At 35.4% G+C, this 22,141-nt stretch overlaps 2 protein-coding genes and 1 non-coding gene across 15 annotated transcripts; 1 reads left to right on the top strand and 2 right to left on the bottom strand.

Moving 5' to 3' along the window:
- Positions 1-169: 169 nt before the first annotated feature.
- Positions 170-242, bottom strand: TRNAE-CUC (transfer RNA glutamic acid (anticodon CUC)). The gene has a single exon. It is a non-coding gene; the product is annotated as a tRNA-Glu (tRNA).
- Positions 243-2,112: 1,870 nt separating this feature from the next.
- LOC135597744 (fructose-bisphosphate aldolase-lysine N-methyltransferase, chloroplastic-like) lies at positions 2,113-14,685 on the bottom strand. Of its 13 annotated transcripts, none has more exons than XM_065091137.1 (17): positions 14,473-14,685; positions 13,955-14,061; positions 13,454-13,517; positions 13,259-13,369; positions 13,121-13,180; positions 12,120-12,227; positions 11,257-11,326; positions 10,857-10,931; positions 9,654-9,694; positions 9,472-9,552; positions 8,527-8,586; positions 6,008-6,091; positions 4,394-4,530; positions 3,605-3,693; positions 3,353-3,501; positions 2,555-2,707; positions 2,113-2,445 (listed from the first exon to the last, which is right to left on the bottom strand). In XM_065091137.1, exons 5-17 carry the CDS (start codon positions 13,130-13,132, stop codon positions 2,428-2,430), a joined length of 1,077 nt encoding a protein of 358 aa, XP_064947209.1. In that variant the 5' UTR covers positions 13,133-13,180; positions 13,259-13,369; positions 13,454-13,517; positions 13,955-14,061; positions 14,473-14,685; the 3' UTR covers positions 2,113-2,427. The 13 variants fall into 13 exon arrangements, with proteins under 13 accessions (XP_064947209.1, XP_064947213.1, XP_064947218.1 ...); XM_065091141.1 differs by having other exon boundaries at positions 8,551-8,586; XM_065091146.1 differs by lacking the exon at positions 6,008-6,091 and having other exon boundaries at positions 8,551-8,586.
- A 3,600-nt stretch (positions 14,686-18,285) lies between these two features.
- On the top strand, positions 18,286-19,066 carry LOC103972324 (histone H4). Its single transcript, XM_009386627.3, has 2 exons — positions 18,286-18,409; positions 18,524-19,066. Exons 1-2 carry the CDS (start codon positions 18,301-18,303, stop codon positions 18,865-18,867), a joined length of 453 nt encoding a protein of 150 aa, XP_009384902.2. The 5' UTR covers positions 18,286-18,300; the 3' UTR covers positions 18,868-19,066.
- Positions 19,067-22,141: the final 3,075 nt, after the last annotated feature.

Here is a 22,141-nt window from a genome sequence, read left to right as displayed (position 1 = left end):
ATATATATATATATGTATATATGTATATATATATATATGTATGTATATATGTATATGTATATATACATATATACATACATATATATATATATATCTATGTTATTTATTTTTTCGAAAAATTCTTCATTTTTTTAAATAATTTATTTAAAAATAGTGGCAAAAATAAACATTCCGTTGCCGGGACTCGAACCCGGGTCTCTCGGGTGAGAGCCGAGTATCCTAACCAACTAGACTACAACGGAATCACGTTGTAAGAAAAGTAATATTAATTATATGGTATTATCAAAGAGATCGAACTATGATTGACATCATCGTCGAGCACACCGATCGAGGATTCATGAAAACAGTCGATGGGAATTAAGATTATAAAAATTTTAAAGAATGAAATGATTCTTCGTGTGCTTTGCATTCTTCCCGACTCGCTTATCATATCTCTTATATAGAAGATTGATCATTCTTTTAAACGTGAATCTCAAATCGGACTCTTTTGAATGATTCCTTTCTTTATATCTCTGAAGGCTTATTTCTCCAATATGGTCGCGCATATTGATTGCCCTTAACGTAACCTCGCTAAATCTACTATGTTTGTACGTCAAGTGTTATTAAGTATGTTTAACTTGCTCTAATACCATTTGTCATGAACTTAGTTAATTTTGCTTAAATCATACTGTCACAGACTTAACTTAAATTGCCTAAGTCGTAAGGCATCATTACAGCCAAGATGCGAACTTAGCTTGAGTTGCCTAAGTTATGACGCACCCTTGTGCTAACTTTTCGGATTTAGCTAGGATTGCCTTGAGGCATCCTTACGACATATGCGTCCATAAAGGTTCAGTCTAGTTGCAATCTCGTACTAGTCCTAAAGAACCTATAAAACAGAAAGTTGATTAGATTGAAAACAAGCGACGGACAAATCACGACGTCTTGAAAAAAGAGAAGCTTTACAAGCAATTCAGCAAGCACCTTATGTGCATATGAGAAAAGAGAGGATGTAGGAAAACAATGACTTTAGAAGGTAGAATGAACAGTTGTAAGTCCACAAACAACTGCTCACCGAGTGCCGGGCGCGAAAGTAAGTTCTCGTCAAGTCAACATACGAACTTGTGAAGATTTTTCAATGCCCGACTATATACCGAAGCCTCATCTAGCCCTGTGCCACCCCGGGGGGTTCCAGGGTGTCGAGATGGCTAACATTTCGTACAATGCAATGGGCTGCAAAAAACAGCCCGCGACACACAAAAAAATAGAGCCATTTTATGACTTTTTGGCCCGGCACGGTGAGCGATCGCACTGTGCGCTGCAATTTATTCGAACATATATTTTTACAAGCAAAACACATAAAACCAAGGTAAAACAAGTTGTCATGTCTCTATTCAAGCATGCAAAAGTGACGAACAGTTCAACGAAGTTGTTGTAAGTGCGCGACGACTGTTTGTGACAATACGGTACTCTTGCGTATTCATTTACAAATGGTCAATATCTCTAAAACCTCTTATGGTTCCTTAATGACATACAAAAGAAAAGATAGAGTCGGAGAAAGAATTTAACTCGGGATTCACAAACAACCATTTCAGCACACTTGATAGACAATACAAATTATAAACATAAACTTCACAAGCTCTGAACAATCACCAAACAAACGGTTTAAGATAGACCACCACAACCAAAAGTCCTCATAAGTGTCCACACGACACTATTGCAGAATAAAACAACAAACTAACCCTAAGTACTACTCAAAAGCCCATCCAACCTTATGCCACTTGAGTAGCTCCTAGGTATTGTTCTGGTTAACACTCCACACCACTCTACGAAGCCAGAGAACTCCCATAATAATTGCTTGGAGAGCCTATTTCTAGATAATTTTATCTCTACACGATGATTACACACAACATGTATTTACAAGCCTAAAACAATCACAAAAGCTAATAAAATAGAACTGTCAAGCCTACTACAGACCCTTTAGCAAAACATGAACAAAACTAAAGATAAAGACATATGCGAGCATTACATCGAACACCTTGTTTACAATTTTATCCGTATATACAACTTAGCATCATAAGGGCATTGTTGAGAATGTCTCTATACAATCTTACAGGATTTGGATCGAATTCGTAAAACTTGGCTCGAGACCGACTCAAAAAAAGAATCAAATTATATCTGAATCAATTTTCACCGCATACAATCAAAATCTGATTTAGCAACCTCCAAACAAATAGTTGTCATCTAAAACAAAAACCAAATAAATATCTATTAATGCACAACAATCTTCTTTCTTTCTTTCTTTTTCCTTTAAAATATACAGCAACAAAATGACTCTAATTCTTCGTTTCTCAAAAAACGGAATGAACATGCATACATCACTGCCCAGGAACTCTCTGCCCATGAACTCTGGACTCAAGTGTCGTGTTGACATAGATCATGCAACTCTCAAGATGAAGTATATATCTGGAAAAAAGACCAAAAAAAAAAAAGTTTGTAACTGAATGTGAGAAAATTAACCAAGTTCACCGTCCCCCAACGAGGTTAACGAAAATTCTTTGCCGCACAAGCTTACCTCCTTAGGCACCGACAAACTTGTGCAGTAATTTGTCAACCAGGCATAGGTGGACTTCATCACTCGAAGCTCTCCATTAAGAAGATCCTTTGCCATTCGAGTCCTAAGAGATTGCTGGTTATTACAATCAAAAGCATCCACAAATTTAAGTTCCTGCTGAAACAGGTAAACATTAGTAATGACTCGACAGAAAACAAGTAACACAGACTATAAAAGTATGTCAGGAGTAGATTAGGACTTTGCTATACTGGACTATGAGGTCTTACACAGAATGATGGCATCATTGATTCTGTTAATGTAATTCTTAACCCGTGTGTTATAAGGACCCAAGTTTCCATGTCAATTGAAGCCTTTATAGAACCAACAAGAAAAAAAGAAGCTATCGGCCAACACTGTATGTAACAAAGGTAGAAATAGTATGTTGCTAATAATAAAATAATAAAAGGAAAAAAGAAATCAATCCTAAAATATATGAAAGCTTATATGTACTAACCTACCATCATCTGTTTTTGACAACCTGCAGAACAAACAGAGATCTTTGAACATCATGGTCATGCAAATGATCAATCAAGCATATCTTTAACAGGTAATCTTTGTTTTCAACCTAGAGGATTGGAGTTTAATTATTTAACTTCATGTGCATATGTTTGTGAAGGAACAAATTTTCTTTTTTCTTAATAGTAGCATCCATATGCCGTTATGTAGTCCGTAAATGTTAATGCAGACATAATTTGTGGAGGATAAACATTCCAACTTCCAATCATACAATAACTTGCTGTATACTGGAATTTAATTTACCTTCAGAGCAACATCATGACCATGAATCATGTGCAGAAGTCGAGAACACAAGATGTGATGTGCCTGAATCTCCCTTTCATTGCTCTTTAAAGGGCGCCGAGCTAGCCGACCATCATTTTCGGTAGCCTCAGTGACCAGAGATTGTAGTTCTGCAGATACAAATTTTATCAAGAAATAAAGATTATCTTCATCAAGCAGAAGGAAATAATTCTAATGGGAATCCACATTTTTGTGGTAAAAGATGACTATGACCTTCAACTGATGTAGCAGATAGAACCCTGGCAAATGCACGGAGGGCTTGTGGAATACCCTTCCCTTTTCCATTAGCAGATTTGACTTCCCTAATGTAGACAATGAGATCAATTTTTGAGTTGCCTATAGTTCATTTGTAACCTTGAGACATATGCACTTGTGAGTGCAAGCATAATGTCAACTGCTATGCAAACAAACCTTCATATAAGACAGCCCTAAAATGCATCATCATGACCAACAACAGAGTTGTAGAATCAGCAATATGACCATAAAGGGTATAATATCAAATTCACTCTTACAAAGAGGAGCAATTAAGACCTTATAAATGAATCATTTATAAGATCTCCTACGGAACCGAATAATTTAAAACCTAATAAATTAAAGGATTGAAACCATGTGAACCGAAATGTCTTGGCATAAATTAATGGCAACTCATCTATCCCTATAAACCAACACAATTATCCTCCCAAACCGAAAGTGAGATGGTCTGGAATGTCATCCTCTCCCACCAAAGGTTTGGTGTTGCCAAGACCCAAGATTCAATGCAAAACCTAAAATCATACCCTAATAGAAACCACGTGAGGCTCAGTCCAGTGGTGTATGGAATACTCCCGAGTAATGTTCTTCATCACTTCCATGTGTGAAATCTAACTGATGATGTTTTCCACTCAACTATTAACTGGGTTATATTTCTGATAAGTCCTTTTTTTTCATCAAAACAATTGTAAACACGATGAGTCACTCGAACAAAAAGAATTGATAAATAACTAGATGAACCAAATCACCAACTTGACAATAAAGGAATTTCCAGTAGTGTTGGATTTATCAGCATTTGTGGTCGTCCTTGGCCAACAATGCTTCTTCAGAATCTCAGACTTCATTCCATATAAGGGATCCTGTGAAGGTATATCCAACAAAAGCTGGACCTGAAATCAGTAAGCACTTTTCTGTTATTCTCTGTGCTAATCTAGGAACAAATTCATAATATGGACAATGGTAAGGGCTACTTTGGGTACTAAACATAATTGCCGATTTTAGTACTGTCACAAAGAATAACAATGATGCTGAAACTTAGTAATACTTTCATGGTGGTTACTATTGCATCGATGTTCGAAATAACCTTGATTCCTTAAGTAAAATTGTCCAGGAAATTATGAAGTTACAAGGCACTGAGATTTACAGCATCTGGAACTTGTAAACTAGTTACTCCCTGATATCTGAACTCTTAGCTGATCTCATTCACAATAGAAGTTTGTATGGAAATATTCTGCATTCAAATGAAAAGCAATGGTTGTACACAGATACAAATTGAAATAAAAGGAGGGAAAGAGAGAAGAGTTGGCAGAAGGGTGTTTCATTGTTGTTTGCAGAATTCACTAGAAATAAAATAAAGAACTAGAATGGCATTTTTAAAGTGGTTCCACATATTCTAATATTTTCTCCATCAAACAAAGTTCAGCTTTCCTCACACAAACTAATTAGTTTTTTGCATGACACATATTTCAGCCTTACTAATGCCGGCCCACCACTAGCAGTTTACAGCTGCCACCAGCTCTTTCTCCTCAAGTGTAAATAGTATCACAACCCTTATTTTGCCATCATGGGCATGAAATAACTAGACTAGATGATAAATATTAAAATAAACCTCAGTCATCCAAATTGAACATCTTACAGACATTTCATTTGATAACTTCTCTGATGAAGAGATGGCGAAAAAAATGGATAACTTCAACCATCAAAAGAAAAAGTGCAACCATGGAGTTCTCATATAACATTTGATTTAGCTTTTAAGTTGTATAATTCCATCTAAATTCTTATTACTACATATTGTCAATTTGATATCATATGTTTTCTCCAGGTTGAGGAAAAAAAGGCTCTGCATCAACTAAGATGTAATGAACTGACCAAGCAAGAATTTCTCAAATTATATGATTTATGACCACTAAAAACTACTTCTATAGAGGGATTAGTATGCCCGATCCTCACAATTATGATACTCGGGGACAAAAACAATTATTCAATCTGTTTGTTTTCAGGAAAACTACTGCAACGTCACCCATACTCTGATATCTATCAGTTATAATAGTGAAAGCATGTTCTTTTGTTTTTTAAGTTAAACAGGCATTTCCTTTCTTTAGCAGGAAATTTAAGTGTTAAACTTCTGTATCTAAACAAATTGGATCATAGTTTCTAAATTTAAAAGAACCTATTATGATTACCAGAAAAAAAAAAACAACAGTTACCTGAGTATGCCAGCTAACTCTGATGAGGAAGATCAATTATACAAATTAGTTATGAAATAAAAGGAAAAAACATAGCAACACATTATAAACCAAACCAAATCCAAGTTTCTGACTTAAATTATGGCCCACTATATGTCTCAATGGAAAATAAAGACTCAACCTGATCATATTTGTTGTATGGAAGAGTAAAACCAAAATCCAGAAGCAGTGTAGCATTAGAAAACTTGCCATATCTAATCATCACCTGAAAGTCAAAGAAATGATCTTTTGTGGGTTATCAAATATTAGTTGGTGTAAAATTAAAAGCCAAAGCAACATGTCAAGAAACAGCTTATAAATATATTGTGAATGAACATCTTACTTATAGAAGTGACAGCATAGAGCATTAATAGAAAAGTAAGATTACTCTTGAAGAGTCATGTTAAAGGATGTCCATTGTTACTTGAAATAAAGACTGCTTAAAGAGCACCTGTTAAGAAATCAGTCGCTAAGTTAGGTTGGTTGATTTAATTAACACAGTTTCATGTACTCAAGCTTTTTGCATGTCATGGAAATTGTACAATCAAATACCAGCAAAAGGGTTATAGCAAGCAATGATGAGATTATTAGCATTCTAACATTATATTATTTAAAGCCAATGAATTGGTTAAACAGTATAATCAACGAAATAAGACATCATCAAGGACCTGCTTTGAGGCAGCTTTATACATCCACTGATAATATTTCACCACTCATATGTTTGATCTTCTTTGGCTAAAAGATTCATGTATACCCTAAGACTGAGGAATGTAAACATAAACAAGTTTCCGATTGTTGCTTGCCATAACCAAATCACTCACTTGATGACATGTTATATCATAGTCAACTTGATCTGATGCAGTGGCTATGTTATGTGGTTGAATCCACTAGCAAAGAGAGCGGAAGGGGAAAAAAAAAAGAGGGGGCAGTGAAAAGAGATTTCTCAGTCAGTGACAGTGCATCTAGGAAAAATTGATATGATCCAGCAAGAAAACACGTCCTCATTATAGAGCTATACGTCCCTCCACTGTCAGGTGGCGACAATTCAGCTTGTACAATATAACTCAAGATCAGAACCTAAATATACGCTATAAACATGATTGCTGGTTTAGCATCAACCAATGTGCTTTTCTATCGGTAGCAACTATTACAAATCTAATAGCTTAAAATTCAAAGACATAGAAACAAAAAACAAAAATGAAGAAATGAATGACTGCCCAAATCTGTCTCCATCCATCTTTCCATCAAACTCTTAATAAAGTAGCAAACTTTCCAAACTCTTCTTGGATTACTTTAGGCAGGTCTTACCCGCTAATAATTTAAAAAGCACTAGGCACCAAAAAACGTCAAGGTCCCAAAATGCCTAAGGCGTTAGGCGCCTGCTTGAGCGAAGCGAGACGCTCTGAAATATAAAAATATAAAATGTAATTAATAAACAGTATTTAATCCACTATTAACACTGTTAACAACAGTTAGAGCGGACAAAAGAGCCACCAACAATAGAAAGTAGGAAGGGAGAGAACGATGATGACGAAGGAACTTTCAAATGGTGATAGCGATGATGGAGGAAGCTGTAGATGGCAGCAGCAGGGATGAAGGAAGCTTCAGACGACAACAATGACGACGGAGGAAGCTACAGACGACAACAGCAATGATGGAGAAATCTTAGGATGGTGACAGCAGTGGCGACGGAAGCTATGGACGACGACATCGTGGGCGGAAGAAGTTTCAAATGTGTCCGTCGGTGGCGGAGGAAGTTGCGGTCCTCTCCCTCGACGGTGGAAGGAGTTGCACACAGAAACAGCTGTGGCAGAGGGAACTGTGCACGAAAGCTAGACCTTCGAACCCGTCTGTCAACGACAAAGGATGCATCGGTCTTGTGTGTCGACAACAGAGGCAACGGTTGCGCATGAAGTAGGGTTAATGGGTCGAGGTCGCGAGGGTGTGTTGGGTTTGCATGTGTAGCTTTAGTAAAGCTATTTAGCTTAGTTGGCTCAATCAAACCAACTAAGCTAGCTTTTTGCTTTAACTAGGAGCTTGCTCGAGGCTTCCGGCACCTGGGTTCAGGCAAGTGCCCAGGCGGTGCTTCACTGAAGCACGCCACCTGAGCAAGCCTTGAGGCACTCTCGTCTCGCCTCACCCGAGCACCTAGGCGAGCACCCGAGCGCCTATTTAAACTACTGTTACCCACTAACTACAACTTTGAACATACATAGAAGCCTTTGAATCCATTTGCTTCCTTTTTTCCCCATCTAGACATCATCAATTTTCTTCTTATTTTACCACTAAAAACTACTGAAAATTTGGGTACATCCATTCTGCATTGGCAAGTGGTGTTGAATTCTAGATGGCAAAGAAGCACATATGCAGAGGATGGCAAAGAAACAGACATTGTGCTGTAAAACAAGAAGGAAATATACAATTTTTTAAGATAACAACCTGGAAAGAAAGAACAAACTGCTTGCAGCATTTAAAAAACAAGGAAAGCTACATTTTACAACTGAGTTTTGCTTTAAAAATCTCCAAAGCAAGGTAAACTATTGCCTGGGATAAAGGCTAACTTAAGTTGATCTCCTCATACTTCACCGATATGGTCATATACCATTGTCAAAACTCAAAACCTAATGATAATTTAAGATGAAAAATTGAAAAAAATAATACATTGAAGTATTGAACACAATTGACCTGTTCACCAACAGCATAGTCCCGATCAGCAATAACCTGCACGACAATATAGCCCAAATATATCAGTCAGAATTTGGTACGAGCAATAACAGAAAAATTGTGTAACATTCTATGAGAAGCTTCACCAACTTCAAATGACTAAAAAGGAAATATTTACTCTGGCATTTTAGAAGTTTCCAATGTAGATCTTCTTGAAGTTGATAATCTTAAAAATGACCTAATTGATGATAAAAAGAAAAAGTATATGCAAGGTTTTCAATTTCGAATACCAGACTCATCTTGGTCCATGGCTGGACCAGTACGAATCTGGTCCTTTTCTGGCAGAATACTGATACATAGTACATTGGAACGTTCTGAAGAGAAAGAAGGAAGGAGGAGAAGGAGAAAGGAGGCGGTGTCGGAAGAGAAGTAGGACGAGAGGTAGTGGAGGAAGAGGAGATGTGCTGGCAGCAGGTGGCAGGTAGCAAGTGCACGAGCAATGACAGGCACGTACACAGCAGTGGACAGCAGGCACATGAGCAGCAGTAGGTGGCTGGCACCTAAGCAACAGCAGGCACATGGGCAGCAATTGGCACCGGGCATGCAAGCAGGAGTAGAGGCGGAGGGCACATGGGCAGTGGTAGTGGAGAGAAGGCCCTCATGACCCAGTCTTAGGCGGACCACTCTGTTCCAAATGGTCCGCCTCCCAATGGTTGATTGGGTTAATAAATACCAACGGAACCAGAAGAAATTAAAAACCATGGTTATTTGATCTCGGATGTTAACTAAATTTAAGTTCTGCAGGAAGACATTTCATTCCCAAAAATCTCCTAATTTTCCAAGAGCCATTGATTCACAAAGTCTAGAATTTTGCAGAAAAATGATATAGACAACTATAACAGAGAATATTACACAAGCAGTTGAGCAACAGGACAGAGGTACCTCAGAAATTTCATTGTGTACATCACTTAGTAAGACTGCATCACACGTGCCATCATGATTAAGAAAATCTGCAAATGGGATCTAAATTTTTTTTTTTTTCAGGTTCAGAAAATGAAGCAAACATGAACTTATGTAAATTAAAATACCATTTTCTAAAAATAAGTACAGTGTGAAATCCATACCAAAGATACACCCTTGGAGGTGTCCCATGCCCGTGAGGTAACTGCAACAGTCCATTAATATTGCCAGCCTCAGAATTTAGAACATCAGAAAACAAGAAAGCAGCAATAAGATGCCTAGAAAAAGAAAGTGTGAAACGAATAATGAGTCAGGAATTGTAGATTTCATCAAGTGCCACCCAGCTTAACCGGCATTAACCCAAAGAGGTCTGCCATATCAGCCTGAAATCCTTCTTGCCCAAACAACACTAAGGCATTCAAAATAAAGCTTCGGCAACACAAAAGAACATTTACAACACCAATAATCAAAAGAGATATAAGATATTGGAAAAAGAAAGGTGGTACAAACTACAAGGAAAAATTATAAAATCACATGGAGATTCAGACACAAGCAGATGAACATGTCCAAAAAAGTTGCACCAGAAAAATGCTGACAACCTACAAATAATTAGGATGTATTGTCAGTCATCTGATCATTTAACAAGTGGGAAGTGGAAATGCAGAACAACAAAGTCAAACTTCATACTCACACCAAACTCTGTAGGAATAAATGGAATAAAATATGTTTTTTAAGAAAGAAGAGCCTGCTCACACAAGGAGTCATGTTTTATTGAGACTTGAGAGAGACTACAAACATCCAAAGATTAAGTTGTGAAAGCAAGAATTAATTACCTTATGTGCCATGGTTATACAAACTCATAAAACAAAGCCACTAGACTAGGCAAGAAACTAAACCCAATGACAGTAGCCTGAAGAATCTGCTAATAAATAGTTGAAGACTTTGAACATTCAATGAAAATATCTACATGATATAATAGAAGGGAAACCAATAGATGAAGAGGAGAAAGGAATAAAACTAAGGTCACAGCAACAACTAAGGTCACAGCAACATTTTCTGAAAATTTGTCTGAACAGTAGATTAGCTATGATGATATACAAGGCAGGCATAGATGAAATGCAATGCATGGTATTAAAGAAATCTGTGATACAGATTCCAAAGTTCGACATCACGACAAGAACATTAAGCATATAAAAAGTACCAGTAGTACTAGATCATGTCAAAACAAGAGTTCTATAAGTGACTTCAGATGTATGCGTGGAAGATTTATTATGTAAAAAAAAGGAAAAAGAGAAAAGGATCATATAGGTGCATATCTTGTTTCACCAATCATATGCTTCTTGTACAAATAGAAAAGTAGGAACCACCTTTCAAGTAGCAGAACTGCACATTTGCTCCTTGAAAAATGTGCCTTTGCAAATGCAGAATTGCAGAATAAATGCCTAGAATTACAAATCACAAACCTTTGACATGAAAATCGAGTCATTCAGATGTTTCAAAAATACATGAAATTTCAACATGACACAAATAATCAAGTTCCCAAAAAATGTGAGTATGTTGATTGATGGTGTAATCATTCCATATACGTATCTACTAAAGAATCATATCCGAATAAAAAATTAAGAAAATTCACACCTAAAATCTAAATTTAAAGTAAAAAAAAGCAAGAGAATGTGAGATTGTAGAGACTAAACAGACATTCCAAAATAATGGAGTCATTTCAAACTATTTCTGGTAATATAATTTCCTTCTCTCTTTGGAACATACCTAGAGCATACGCGTGCATGAAATCCATCAAATGAACATCACCAAAAACATAAGGGAACTGTTCTAGAACCTGAAAATAAAGCCCAAACAGGATGAATATGATCATATCTAATGTGTGGCTGTCACTCTCTTGTCCATCTATGATTAGAGAAGGGAAAAGTGAAAAGGTTAATGACCATAGAATAGGATGGATATTGCATACTGTAAATAAACCTTGACACAATCATTTTACAAGCAGAATGATATTCAAAATCAATTAGAACACATATCTTGCAAAGATTACAAGCTAATGAGTATAGTGAAAGAAATGACAATAGTAATGTAATTGATTTTTTATTTTTACTTAAATGATTATTGTCAGTCAGAAATTACTATAGTATCATTTCTTGTTGTTCAACACAGATCTTGCAAAGGAATAGGCAGTCAATGACAATATATTTTAGCAGTTACATTACTGAACCAGCAGACATACAAGGCAATGACTATAGTATCTCACAAAAAAGCATATTAATTTCTCTTATCCAGCAGCGGTCAGGAAAAGAAAAAGACAAAGGAAAGGTTAAGTTTCTCATTTCTAGTACAACTTAACTGAGAAAATATGCTAGTAATATGGGGAAGCTTTAAGGATAATATATCAGCAATGATTATAATCAGAAGATTTCAAGTGAACATCAACTATTTCACACTTCAATCTTTGGTGGGTAATAAGCACGAAAAAGCTTTAAGCAGAAAACAGGATTGAACATGTATGAGCACCAACCATTTAAAAAATCAAGCTACAACATTTCCACTTGAACTTTATAAAAAGAGAACAACCATGACATATTATCGACAATGTAAATACTAGGTTCCTGGATACAAACTGGTCCAAGCACTGAGTATTCCTTCTTAATGTGAGCTTGCAAGTTGATAGTTTCCTGATAAATTGCGCTTTCTTGAACCATCTCAAGTTCATCTTTGCTCCAAAAAATCTGGAATATAATTATGTAATTAAGACTTTGCCTTACTAGGCAGTCACATGAAAGCAAAAAAGATCAAATTTTGGTATATTTGTTTAGTGCTTAAAGAAAATAGGAAGAGGTAGAGGATAGTTTTTCAATTCATATGCTAGGTAAGAAGAAAGAGACAGATCACTAACTGATCAAAGCAAGAAATTTCATTCTAATGATCAAATCTTGTGTTTGACATCTGACGCAATGGCAACTTCTGCATTTTTAAGCACTAATTTTAGACAAAAAGAATCACATCAGATGCTTATCGTGCCTCAACATGGAAAACAGCAGAGATATTTAGCTGAATATTTAAATTACAGTCGAGCATATTCGACACTCTATTCATTCTAGAATAATCCCTCATAACAATATTCCTTGGTCTTAAACATCTCATGCAATGCAAATTCAATAGGATCCCTTTTACCGGCGAATGCCAATCGAAAATGAGATGAAAGCACTTGCAGATATCATTATTTCTCAACAAAAAACTGACATCAGGGAGTCAAGACACCAAGAAACGAAGATATAATATATAAGGACTAGGACACAAATTTTTCAGACTAGATGTCGTCTCCCTTGGTGAACAGAAGAGCTTAAAAAGAAATGATATACTAAACACCTCTTAAATGATAGCTTGTAACTACCTTTAATGATGAAACAAATTCTGCATCCATATCCATAGCCAAAAAAGACAACCCTCTATTGAGTAGGATTAACACTTTTACTTAAAAATGAAGACCAAAATCATATTAAGCAAATGAAGTGATGTGATGATTAGGTCACTCTATAGCCTTATAAGTGAATTAAGCAAGCAAATAGGTTAGTAGCTATTTCTCCCAAGTCATCATTTCTTATGAGTCAAAAGTACATACTGCATTATGCATCTCATCTACGGAAGGAAGACTATTGCCATAGGTCGCCCATCCAGAATACTGCAATGACAAAAAGAATAGTGACAGAACTAAGTTTAGAAAAATAAATGATCATAATAAAGACTTAATGCTTAATACCTCTCCATGTTTTTTTTCTGCTAAAAGAACTACTGCAAGTCGTGATACATTTTCAATGTCACGAGGAAGTAACAGTTTGATTTCCCCAGAGATGTTCTCTGAAGTTATTTGCTTCATATTGACAAGGAAAGATGTTAAGAGAGAAACGTCAGAAAAAGAAAGTTTGAGTATAATATTATGTTAGCAGGAACATACTGCGATATAAGGAACCTTTAATATGCATTCTCCAGATTTTATATTCTTTGAAGCAAATAATGACCTGAAATTAAAAGAACAACCTTTTAAATAAATGAGCATCTACTGATAAAAATCCTTAAAGAGAACCAGTCCAACAAGAGAGTGAATGAGACCCTAAATATTGTCTGACTCTAAATGCACAGAACCAAGAAGTGCTACCCCATTATAATGGTAACATTCCTAATTGGCTGCTATTGCTTCTAAAAAAATCATTAATTTCAAATAACGTCTTCAAAGTTACAACTCATTACTGCCCCTAAATATTTAACTGCAACCTAAGCCTAATTGCGCCTGCTTAGCAACATAAAATATCACTTTCGTATAGGACAAAGTATTAACCTATAAAGGAGCATGACAGGTGATAAGTAAAAGAAGTAACTTTGTCACTCGCAAATGCTGAAATTATATGTGCCAGAAAATAAAAAGTTAAAGAATTTATATATAAAACTCCATATTAACCTGCCATAGACGGAATTTCCAAGTGACAACACTGAGGATATCTCAGAACCTGCCTTCTGTCTCAACCATCACAAGAATTCGTCACTTTCTTCATTTAACTCGCAATCCTTTAAGGGAAAGTAAAGGTTACAATAACTCATTACATAATGCTGCAATCCAAAATATATATATAGTTTCTAAGAAACATCAGTTGCAGTTTATGCGACCTTTGTCTAACCCTAAATCTTAATCAACCAAACCAATTTACTTGTACTCGGACGGCTGATATGGCGGGTATCAAGTGGAATCCTGAAGGCTTATTGTATATATTTGATCCAACAGAAACACCACATTGATCCCAGATTTCTAGAAAGGCCAGAACTCAAGAGGCGATGGATGCGAGGGCGATAGGTGTTCGAGAAATTTGATCCAAGAGAACCCACACATCACGCGCGCTCAATACAGAAAGAAGGTACGGAGTAACAGGGGAAGAAGGCAAGGAGATGGGAAGAGGGAGGAAGGAGGTAAGGGAAACGAACCTCGGGCGAGGCGGCGGAAGGGGAATGGTTGCAGCGAAGACGGCGAAAGGTAGAAGAGACAAGCGGGAAGTGGGGAGAACGGAAGAGGGAAGTAGAGAGCCGTGCGATTCGAACGCCGACTCGCATCTGCTGACACTACTTTTGGATGGCGCCCGCTACGGCCGCGCGGAGAGAACAAAGGTGTGCGGACCGAGACGCTATCCCAGCGGCAAAATTTTTTCATTATTATCATTATTTAATTCGGTATTTATTAGAAATGACACACACATATATATATATATATAATTCGGTATTTATTAAAAATGACACACATATATATATATATATATATATATATATATATATATATATGTGTGTATCATTTCGGACTAATTATATATTAAGTTACTCACCTTCGTATTTCAATCCCAATATTTTAAATATATATATTAATATGTTTATAATTATGAATGTAAAATCATCTACTTTAGTTTTTCTAATAAAAATATAAATAAAAATAAATAAATTTAACATTTTAATAGTAACTGGCAATATTGATTGTGATAGATGATGGTGTCACCAGGGTTAACATCAATATAGTTGTCGTGTCGTCACCCTCTACCTCCTCTTTTTCTCATGCTCATCTCAATAGTTATCAACGTTTATTAGAGTTTTTACGATCGTTTTTGTCCCATCCACCTCTCCCCCTCGCACTCACCCCTTAAGTAGATGGATGAGGCAAAAGTGATCATGAGAGTTCTAACCATTGCCTCTACTCCCCCTCATGCTCACCCCTATCGTTGTCACTATTGACCATAGCCCTCACAACCGATGATGACAATGAGAGGAGTGAGCCCGAGAAGGAGAGGAGACAAAGGGCGACGACTGCACTAGTGTGTGCCACCACCATCAATATCATATACCACAATTAAATTTATTATATATAAATATATATTAATAAAACTAATATCATTAGAATAAATAAACATAGATATTTTAGGATGTCAATATAATTTTTTAACATATAAAAATACTAAATATGGCTAACTCTAGAAGATAATATGTATGTAATTAGCTCATTCATTTCATATTATTTATTTTATCGATATTATAATATATGATAAAATGATCTTTTCCGAATCTGACAATTGATGCATATATCTTAACAATAAAGACCGCCTGAGCAAATATTGTTTCTCCCTCACTCATTCTTCTCTCGATCGTACAAGTAATTTTTTCTAAACCCCGAACATTATTAATTTATGCTTAAATGGATGAAGATCGAGAAAATTAGCCATCAATTATTTCCTCTTCGATCATCGACATCTCGAGTTGATACATATTACCGTTCGTCATGTCTAAACCGAGTCGAATCATTCTTTCTTTTTTCATCGAGCGATCAACCAAAGTTAATAGACATTGTACTAAAAAAATCTACATAAATTTCTTTCTAAGATGACTTTTCCCTATTCAAAATTTATCGATCACACTTTTTTATATAAATTATATTTTTTTCATATTTTAATCAAATATATTTGTTAAATTTTTCTTAAACCAACAAAAGAATTTAGGTTAAAATTCCTAAACTCACACATTGCTTCTCTCTTCCTTCTAATCTTCCTCCATCTCGTTCTTTTCTTCTTCTTCTTTCTTCTTTCTGGGAAGATATATTTCATTACTTAAACAAAGGCAGATCAATTAAGATATTTAGGATTGATGAGATCAAAGAAAAGTAAATTCTACGGAAAAGTCACTCTCCATTTTTTTTTTGTGGATTTTGAATTTCCAGTAGAGAGGCTTTCTTTTATAATATCAAAATTTCTAGAAAAATTAGCACCTTTTATTGAAATTTTGATAAAGAAAATTATCTGCATAAAAAATGAAATATATATATATATATATATTTTTATAAAATCACCCATAAAAATAATTAAAGAGATATAAAAAATCATTTAAATAAAGATATAAAAAATCATTGCTTGTTGTCATACTTCAAATAGTAAAAGAAATGACTGCCTATTCTCTGTAGCAAATGATTATGAAACGTGATTATATAATATGAATGAATAGTAAAAGAAAGTATTTCCATCTTGAGTAATTACTATGAATTATTGCAATTGTCTTTTTATGATCTAAAAGTTCAAATACTAAAATATATGTCATTTCTCAAGAAAAGCCATGAATTCTGAGTTTTTTTTTTCTATATCATGTCTCGTATTTCCAAACTGCCTTGAGAGAGATCGACTTCTTAAAATGATAGAAAAAGTATTTTTCTTATCCAAACCCAACTAGATGAACCAGTCAACATGCCAACTTTGATTATCAACCTTATTATATGATTTTATGCTTCATAAAAGATTTTAATTTTGATTTTTCATTCACACCAAATAAAAATAAAGACATTTAGACATAAAAAAAATATAATAAATCTTATTTTATTTTTATCATAATATTTTTTAAAATTAAAAAATATAATATTTTTTTTGGGTAAATTCTCAGAAAAAAAACTCTAATTTTGGATTTCTTTAGAGCATTCTAAATTAAAAAAATTCTCATAAAATTTTACTTTGTAGTTTGAAAAGATCATTTTACCCCGTAATTTAAAAAAAAATCTATCGTAGATCTAACCCTAGTCGTGCCTGGTCGACCATCCCTCACTCGCCCGTCGACTCTTGAGTAGAAGCATATACGGTAAAGAGAGCGAAGAGGATCGCTTAATGGGACTAACTCGGGCATAAAGGCATATGCAATAATAAGAGGGGAGGAGGATAGTCAGCATTACCTACACAAGTAGAGGTGTGACGGAGGGGTGTGATCGGTAGGGGCAAAATTATCATTTTAAAAAAAGATTCTATATAAAATTTTTAAACTTATGATGCCTTATGAGAAAAACCCAAAGATAATTTTTTTTAAACAAATAATGATATATATTTATTGATAATTTATGCTGATAAAAAATATTCATAGTTATAAAGTTTTTATAGCAAAATTTAAAAAAAAAGCTTCTAACTTTAATAATTTCCCATATAGCACTCTAATTTTTAACAAAATATCGGAGTATTTATTTTTAAAACAATTATTCTACCCCTTATCGACCACCTCCTTCTACCTCGAAGAGTTACTTATACATTGACTAAGATAAGTGGAACAACGGTGGAGGTGACGTAACGAGGAAAAGACATAAGACAAAAAGTACGAAAATAGAGGTAAAATGATATTTTCAGATATGCTTGACCACAATAAAAGAATTTTTTATGATTGAAATGCTAGAAAATGATTAAACTTGGGAGCTTTTCCGATTGTTCATGTTTTTAAACTAACATTGCAATGTTTTTGTTTTTGTCATTGGGACAGTATGATTTTATTTAAAAATATTACATCGAAATTTCATTTAATTAAAATTTCATACTAATCATAACTATCAACCTTATTATAGGTCTTGAGATATTATAATATAATTTATATAATAATTTTAGTAGTTGTATAAGAATTATAAAGGTTTTGACATATTCCAAAGTAAAAGATAATATAGTCACTAATTTTTTTTCACATGGTCTTAAATTTAAATTTAAATATTATTTTTTTAATGAACGGCAAAAGAAGGGAAAAAGAGGAAGTTATATTATGATTGAATAAAGTGACATTATTTTTGGTTCGATAATAAACAAATATTATAATTCTATTACAGTGACTAGACCCTTCCAACTCAGAGATCCGTTTCTGTCAATATCAGCCAATCGCACACGCCCAGCTCATCACGTTCCACACGCCATCTCAGCAATCCGTGTCTATTAGTTAGATCCATCCATATCCGTCCATTCGTCGTTGATCAACGGTTGAAATGCGTCGATGTCCGCGATTCATCTTCGCAGCCTCGTTACTCTCTTCCACGATAAATACCCACCGAAACCTAAACCCAATGCCGTCGCTTCGAGCTGTCCAATTCTTGCGGTCTCAGGTGAGCTGACGAACTCAAGTCTCGTTCTTCGTTTGATCGCTGGTTTCTCGAATATCATTCTAAATCCTCCTTCTTGCTTCAAATTTAACGTCACGGCGCCTTGATTTGCTGTAGGAGCTTGTGGATTTTGCTTCGTTTTGGTGGCTATGTCGGGGCGAGGAAAGGGCGGCAAGGGTTTGGGCAAGGGCGGGGCGAAGCGCCACCGTAAGGTGCTCCGCGACAACATCCAGGGCATCACGAAGCCAGCGATTCGGCGCCTCGCGAGGAGGGGCGGCGTGAAGCGCATCAGCGGCCTCATTTATGAGGAGACTCGCGGCGTCCTCAAGATCTTCCTTGAGAATGTGATCCGTGACGCTGTCACCTACACCGAGCACGCTCGTAGGAAGACTGTCACCGCCATGGACGTCGTGTATGCTCTGAAGAGGCAGGGAAGGACTCTCTATGGTTTTGGTGGTTAGGGCTTCATCTCTGCTAGAAGTCTTGCTGTCAAGAAACAGGGAACGAAGGATTGGGTCGGAGGTTATGTTGGTCTCATATGTTAGAATAACTTATCTAGTGGTTTGTGTAAGTAATGATTTGGAATCGCTTCTCAACTTTATCAAACGTCTTATTGCCTCTGGTAAATGATAATGACTCTTTTTGAGGTCTTATAGTTGACGTATCTTCGCTGTCGTTGAGTGCTTATAAATGTGCCTCTGATCTCTTGTAGGATTTTTAAGCTTGTTAATTAGGCTATGTGTGTTACTGTCTTTTCTCAGGTTAAATGTGTGAGAGATTGAATCAAGTATATGTTCATGTGGATTGTTTCTGTGTTTTTTACTTTGACATTGATCAGAAACCTCAAGTTTCTGATCTTTTCTTTTGCGATTTAGTTGTACACAATTATGATACTCTTGCTGCAAGAATTGATCTGTTGTGGTGGAAGATCATCATATGTGTTGTGGTGGATTCTTGATTCATCAGTGTATCCTCTTGATTATTTTCATGGATATTTGGCATGTATATTGTTGCATATAAATCTTTTTTGATTAAATCAATTTCTTTTGACTTATTGTCTGCAACAATCTTTTAATTATGTTTTTGTTGAGTAGTCTGAAATGCTTTTTAAATTATTTCTAAGAATGCTTTGACTACTTAGGTTGATATCTCCAATTCTATAAAAATAGTCCAATGATGAGAAGAAAATATTGGAGAAAGTGAAATTAATACATGTTAATACCTGATGCATAATTTCTTCATCTCCATGTAGTGCAGGTCATTTACTGTCTGAGTCTCCACTTGTGTGAATCATATCAGTGGTTTAATCAATGAAAGAACTCAAGGTCTCAGGCTGTTTCCCATCAATGTGATCAACATCCATTACACTGACTATGCTGCAGGATAACTATTACTGTCATGATGTTGTATGTGTCTTTGTAGGAAAGGGTATAGTCTTTCTGGCTTGGGTGTTGAGGATTTACTTATCACATTGATCTTGCTGTTAAATATTGTCTGGCAATATGAGCACTTAGTTTTATTAGATTTCTTCAGTAATTTGCTTTTTTAAGTTTCCATGGTATTTGTGGATGCAAATGTCTCACTATTTGCAGCTACTTTAGCTAAATTGTTGCTGTGGCAGTCTTCATGGTATGCACTGTTTGCTAAATACATGTAGGTGCAAAAGTTGAATGTTCCTTGTTATATTTTCTCGTTTCTCCATTTAGATGCTTTGCTTAACTTGATCAAATGAATATTTGAGGCTATTCTTGCCAAGCCATGACTCTGATGCTAGTTGAACAGAATTAGTGCTGGATATTGCAATTGAGCAGAATTATCGGTTTCTCTACTTTGCTGCTTCTCTTTGACTTGTGTACTTGACACTGTCTGGTTAAGACCTCTGGCTAAGACCATGAATGAATTTTCTTCTGATAAGATCTAAAGATGCTGGCCAGTTCAGCTTATTCTGTTTCCAATCCAATTGCATTGTGCCATCACTTACTGTAAGAAAAGCCCTGTTGCGGATATAGCCAATGGTTATGGCACGATGTACTTGGGCTCGTATCTCTTCCAAACAATGTTGTTCCACTAGTTGAAGGTCTGGCTAATTTGTGCTTATTTCCTTTTTCCAGTGCTGATTATGACTAATTTGTTCGTTTTGGCTTTCTCTGGGTAGTAGTTATTTGCCGATCTGAAGATGGAACATATTTGATTTCTTTGGTATTTCTTCTGAAGGACAACCTTTTCTGAAGGAACCATTACTTGTGCTCTTCTACTCTGATTTCCGACTTATTATATTCTTTGTTTACGCTGTTGTATCTCTTGTTTTCACACCAACATTGCTTCTAGTTTCTGGACCGTTTTTGTTGCTGCAGAAACAAATATTATCATTGTGCTAGAAGTTTAGTAGAACTATCACTTACAGGCATATGTTACTGAGGAAGTTGATTAGCATATTGCATTTAAGTTGAATGTTCATTTAGAGATCGTGTGTAACTCTTCTGTCTTGTCTCTGTGACATGTACTTATCAACAAAATGCATATTGTTTTTAGGTTTGTCTCATCCTGCTGAATCTTCATCTTGCTAAAACCCTAGTTCATCCAGATTTTCCAGGTTTCTACTGGGAATACTGGGAGTGTCTACAACAAAGGAATGCGATTGGGAAAGACTTTTGAGAATTGATGTAAGTGCAAAGTAAATCCCATGGGTCTGAAAGAATTGCTCTTTCGTTCTCTGTATTGCTTTAAAACAACAGGTTTGTATCTATGGGTCTAATGAAGTTGCAGTCTTGAGGGGAAAATATTGCAGGTTAGCATTATGCTTGAGACGGGGGGTTTGCTTATCTTCTGTTCCGGATTCTTAATTAGAGGTCTGCTAGAGCTAGAAAGGTAATCTACATACCTGTACCTATCATTTGTGGAGACTTTGATCTTTATGGAGATAGATCCTTTAAGTTTTTATATTCTACATCTAATTTTTAATCAAGTTCAAATATGACTTTTGTATTTTTAATATTTACTTTCTAAATTAATAAATTTATTTAGACAAAAGATAAACTAAATTAATTGCATGAGAATTTGGATAAAGTATTTCTGAGAGTGCGCAGGTAAAATATTCCCTACAGGTCATGTAGCTATTGATTTGATATTAGAATTGTTCTACCCCATATATAAATAAATGCAGGTAAGTAGAGATCTTTATTTGAGCTAATTATAAAGTACCCCCTTAAATCTTTTTAGTATATGGGTCCTTAGATTTAATAAATTTATATTATAATCTTTAGAATTATAAAAAATATTTAGTTTTATTTATTTTAAAGTCATCGATTTTATCAATAGAATCACGAAAATAACGAGCAAAAAGGTAATTTTAATATCTTAGTTACGTTTTGGATGATGATGAACGATGATGTCGATAGGAGTCATAGGTGACTGTTGTAGATGAGGAGAGACTTTGGTTGATGGGGGTCATAGGTGACTGTTATAGATGAGGAGAGGCCCTGTGAGAGGTGAGGTGATAACATAGATATCGATGCTTTATGTTTGTATTGATGTGAATGTATATGTAGAATAGCAATTCGCTACATAAATACAACGATGTGGGGAAGGATGATGCTGCTTTGCATCTATATTATGCTAATGCAGATGTCGAATGATCCTTTCGTTGCATCTACGTCAGCACCATCGCAGTTGTTAAGCGACGCCAATGTAGATGCAAAATGACGAAAGTGTCATTAAACATTTGTATTGATGGAT

This window comes from Musa acuminata, chromosome BXJ1-11 (assembly GCF_036884655.1).
Source record: "Musa acuminata AAA Group cultivar baxijiao chromosome BXJ1-11, Cavendish_Baxijiao_AAA, whole genome shotgun sequence".
Lineage (NCBI taxonomy): Eukaryota > Viridiplantae > Streptophyta > Magnoliopsida > Zingiberales > Musaceae > Musa > Musa acuminata.
This window is presented reverse-complemented; position numbering and strand designations above follow the sequence as displayed.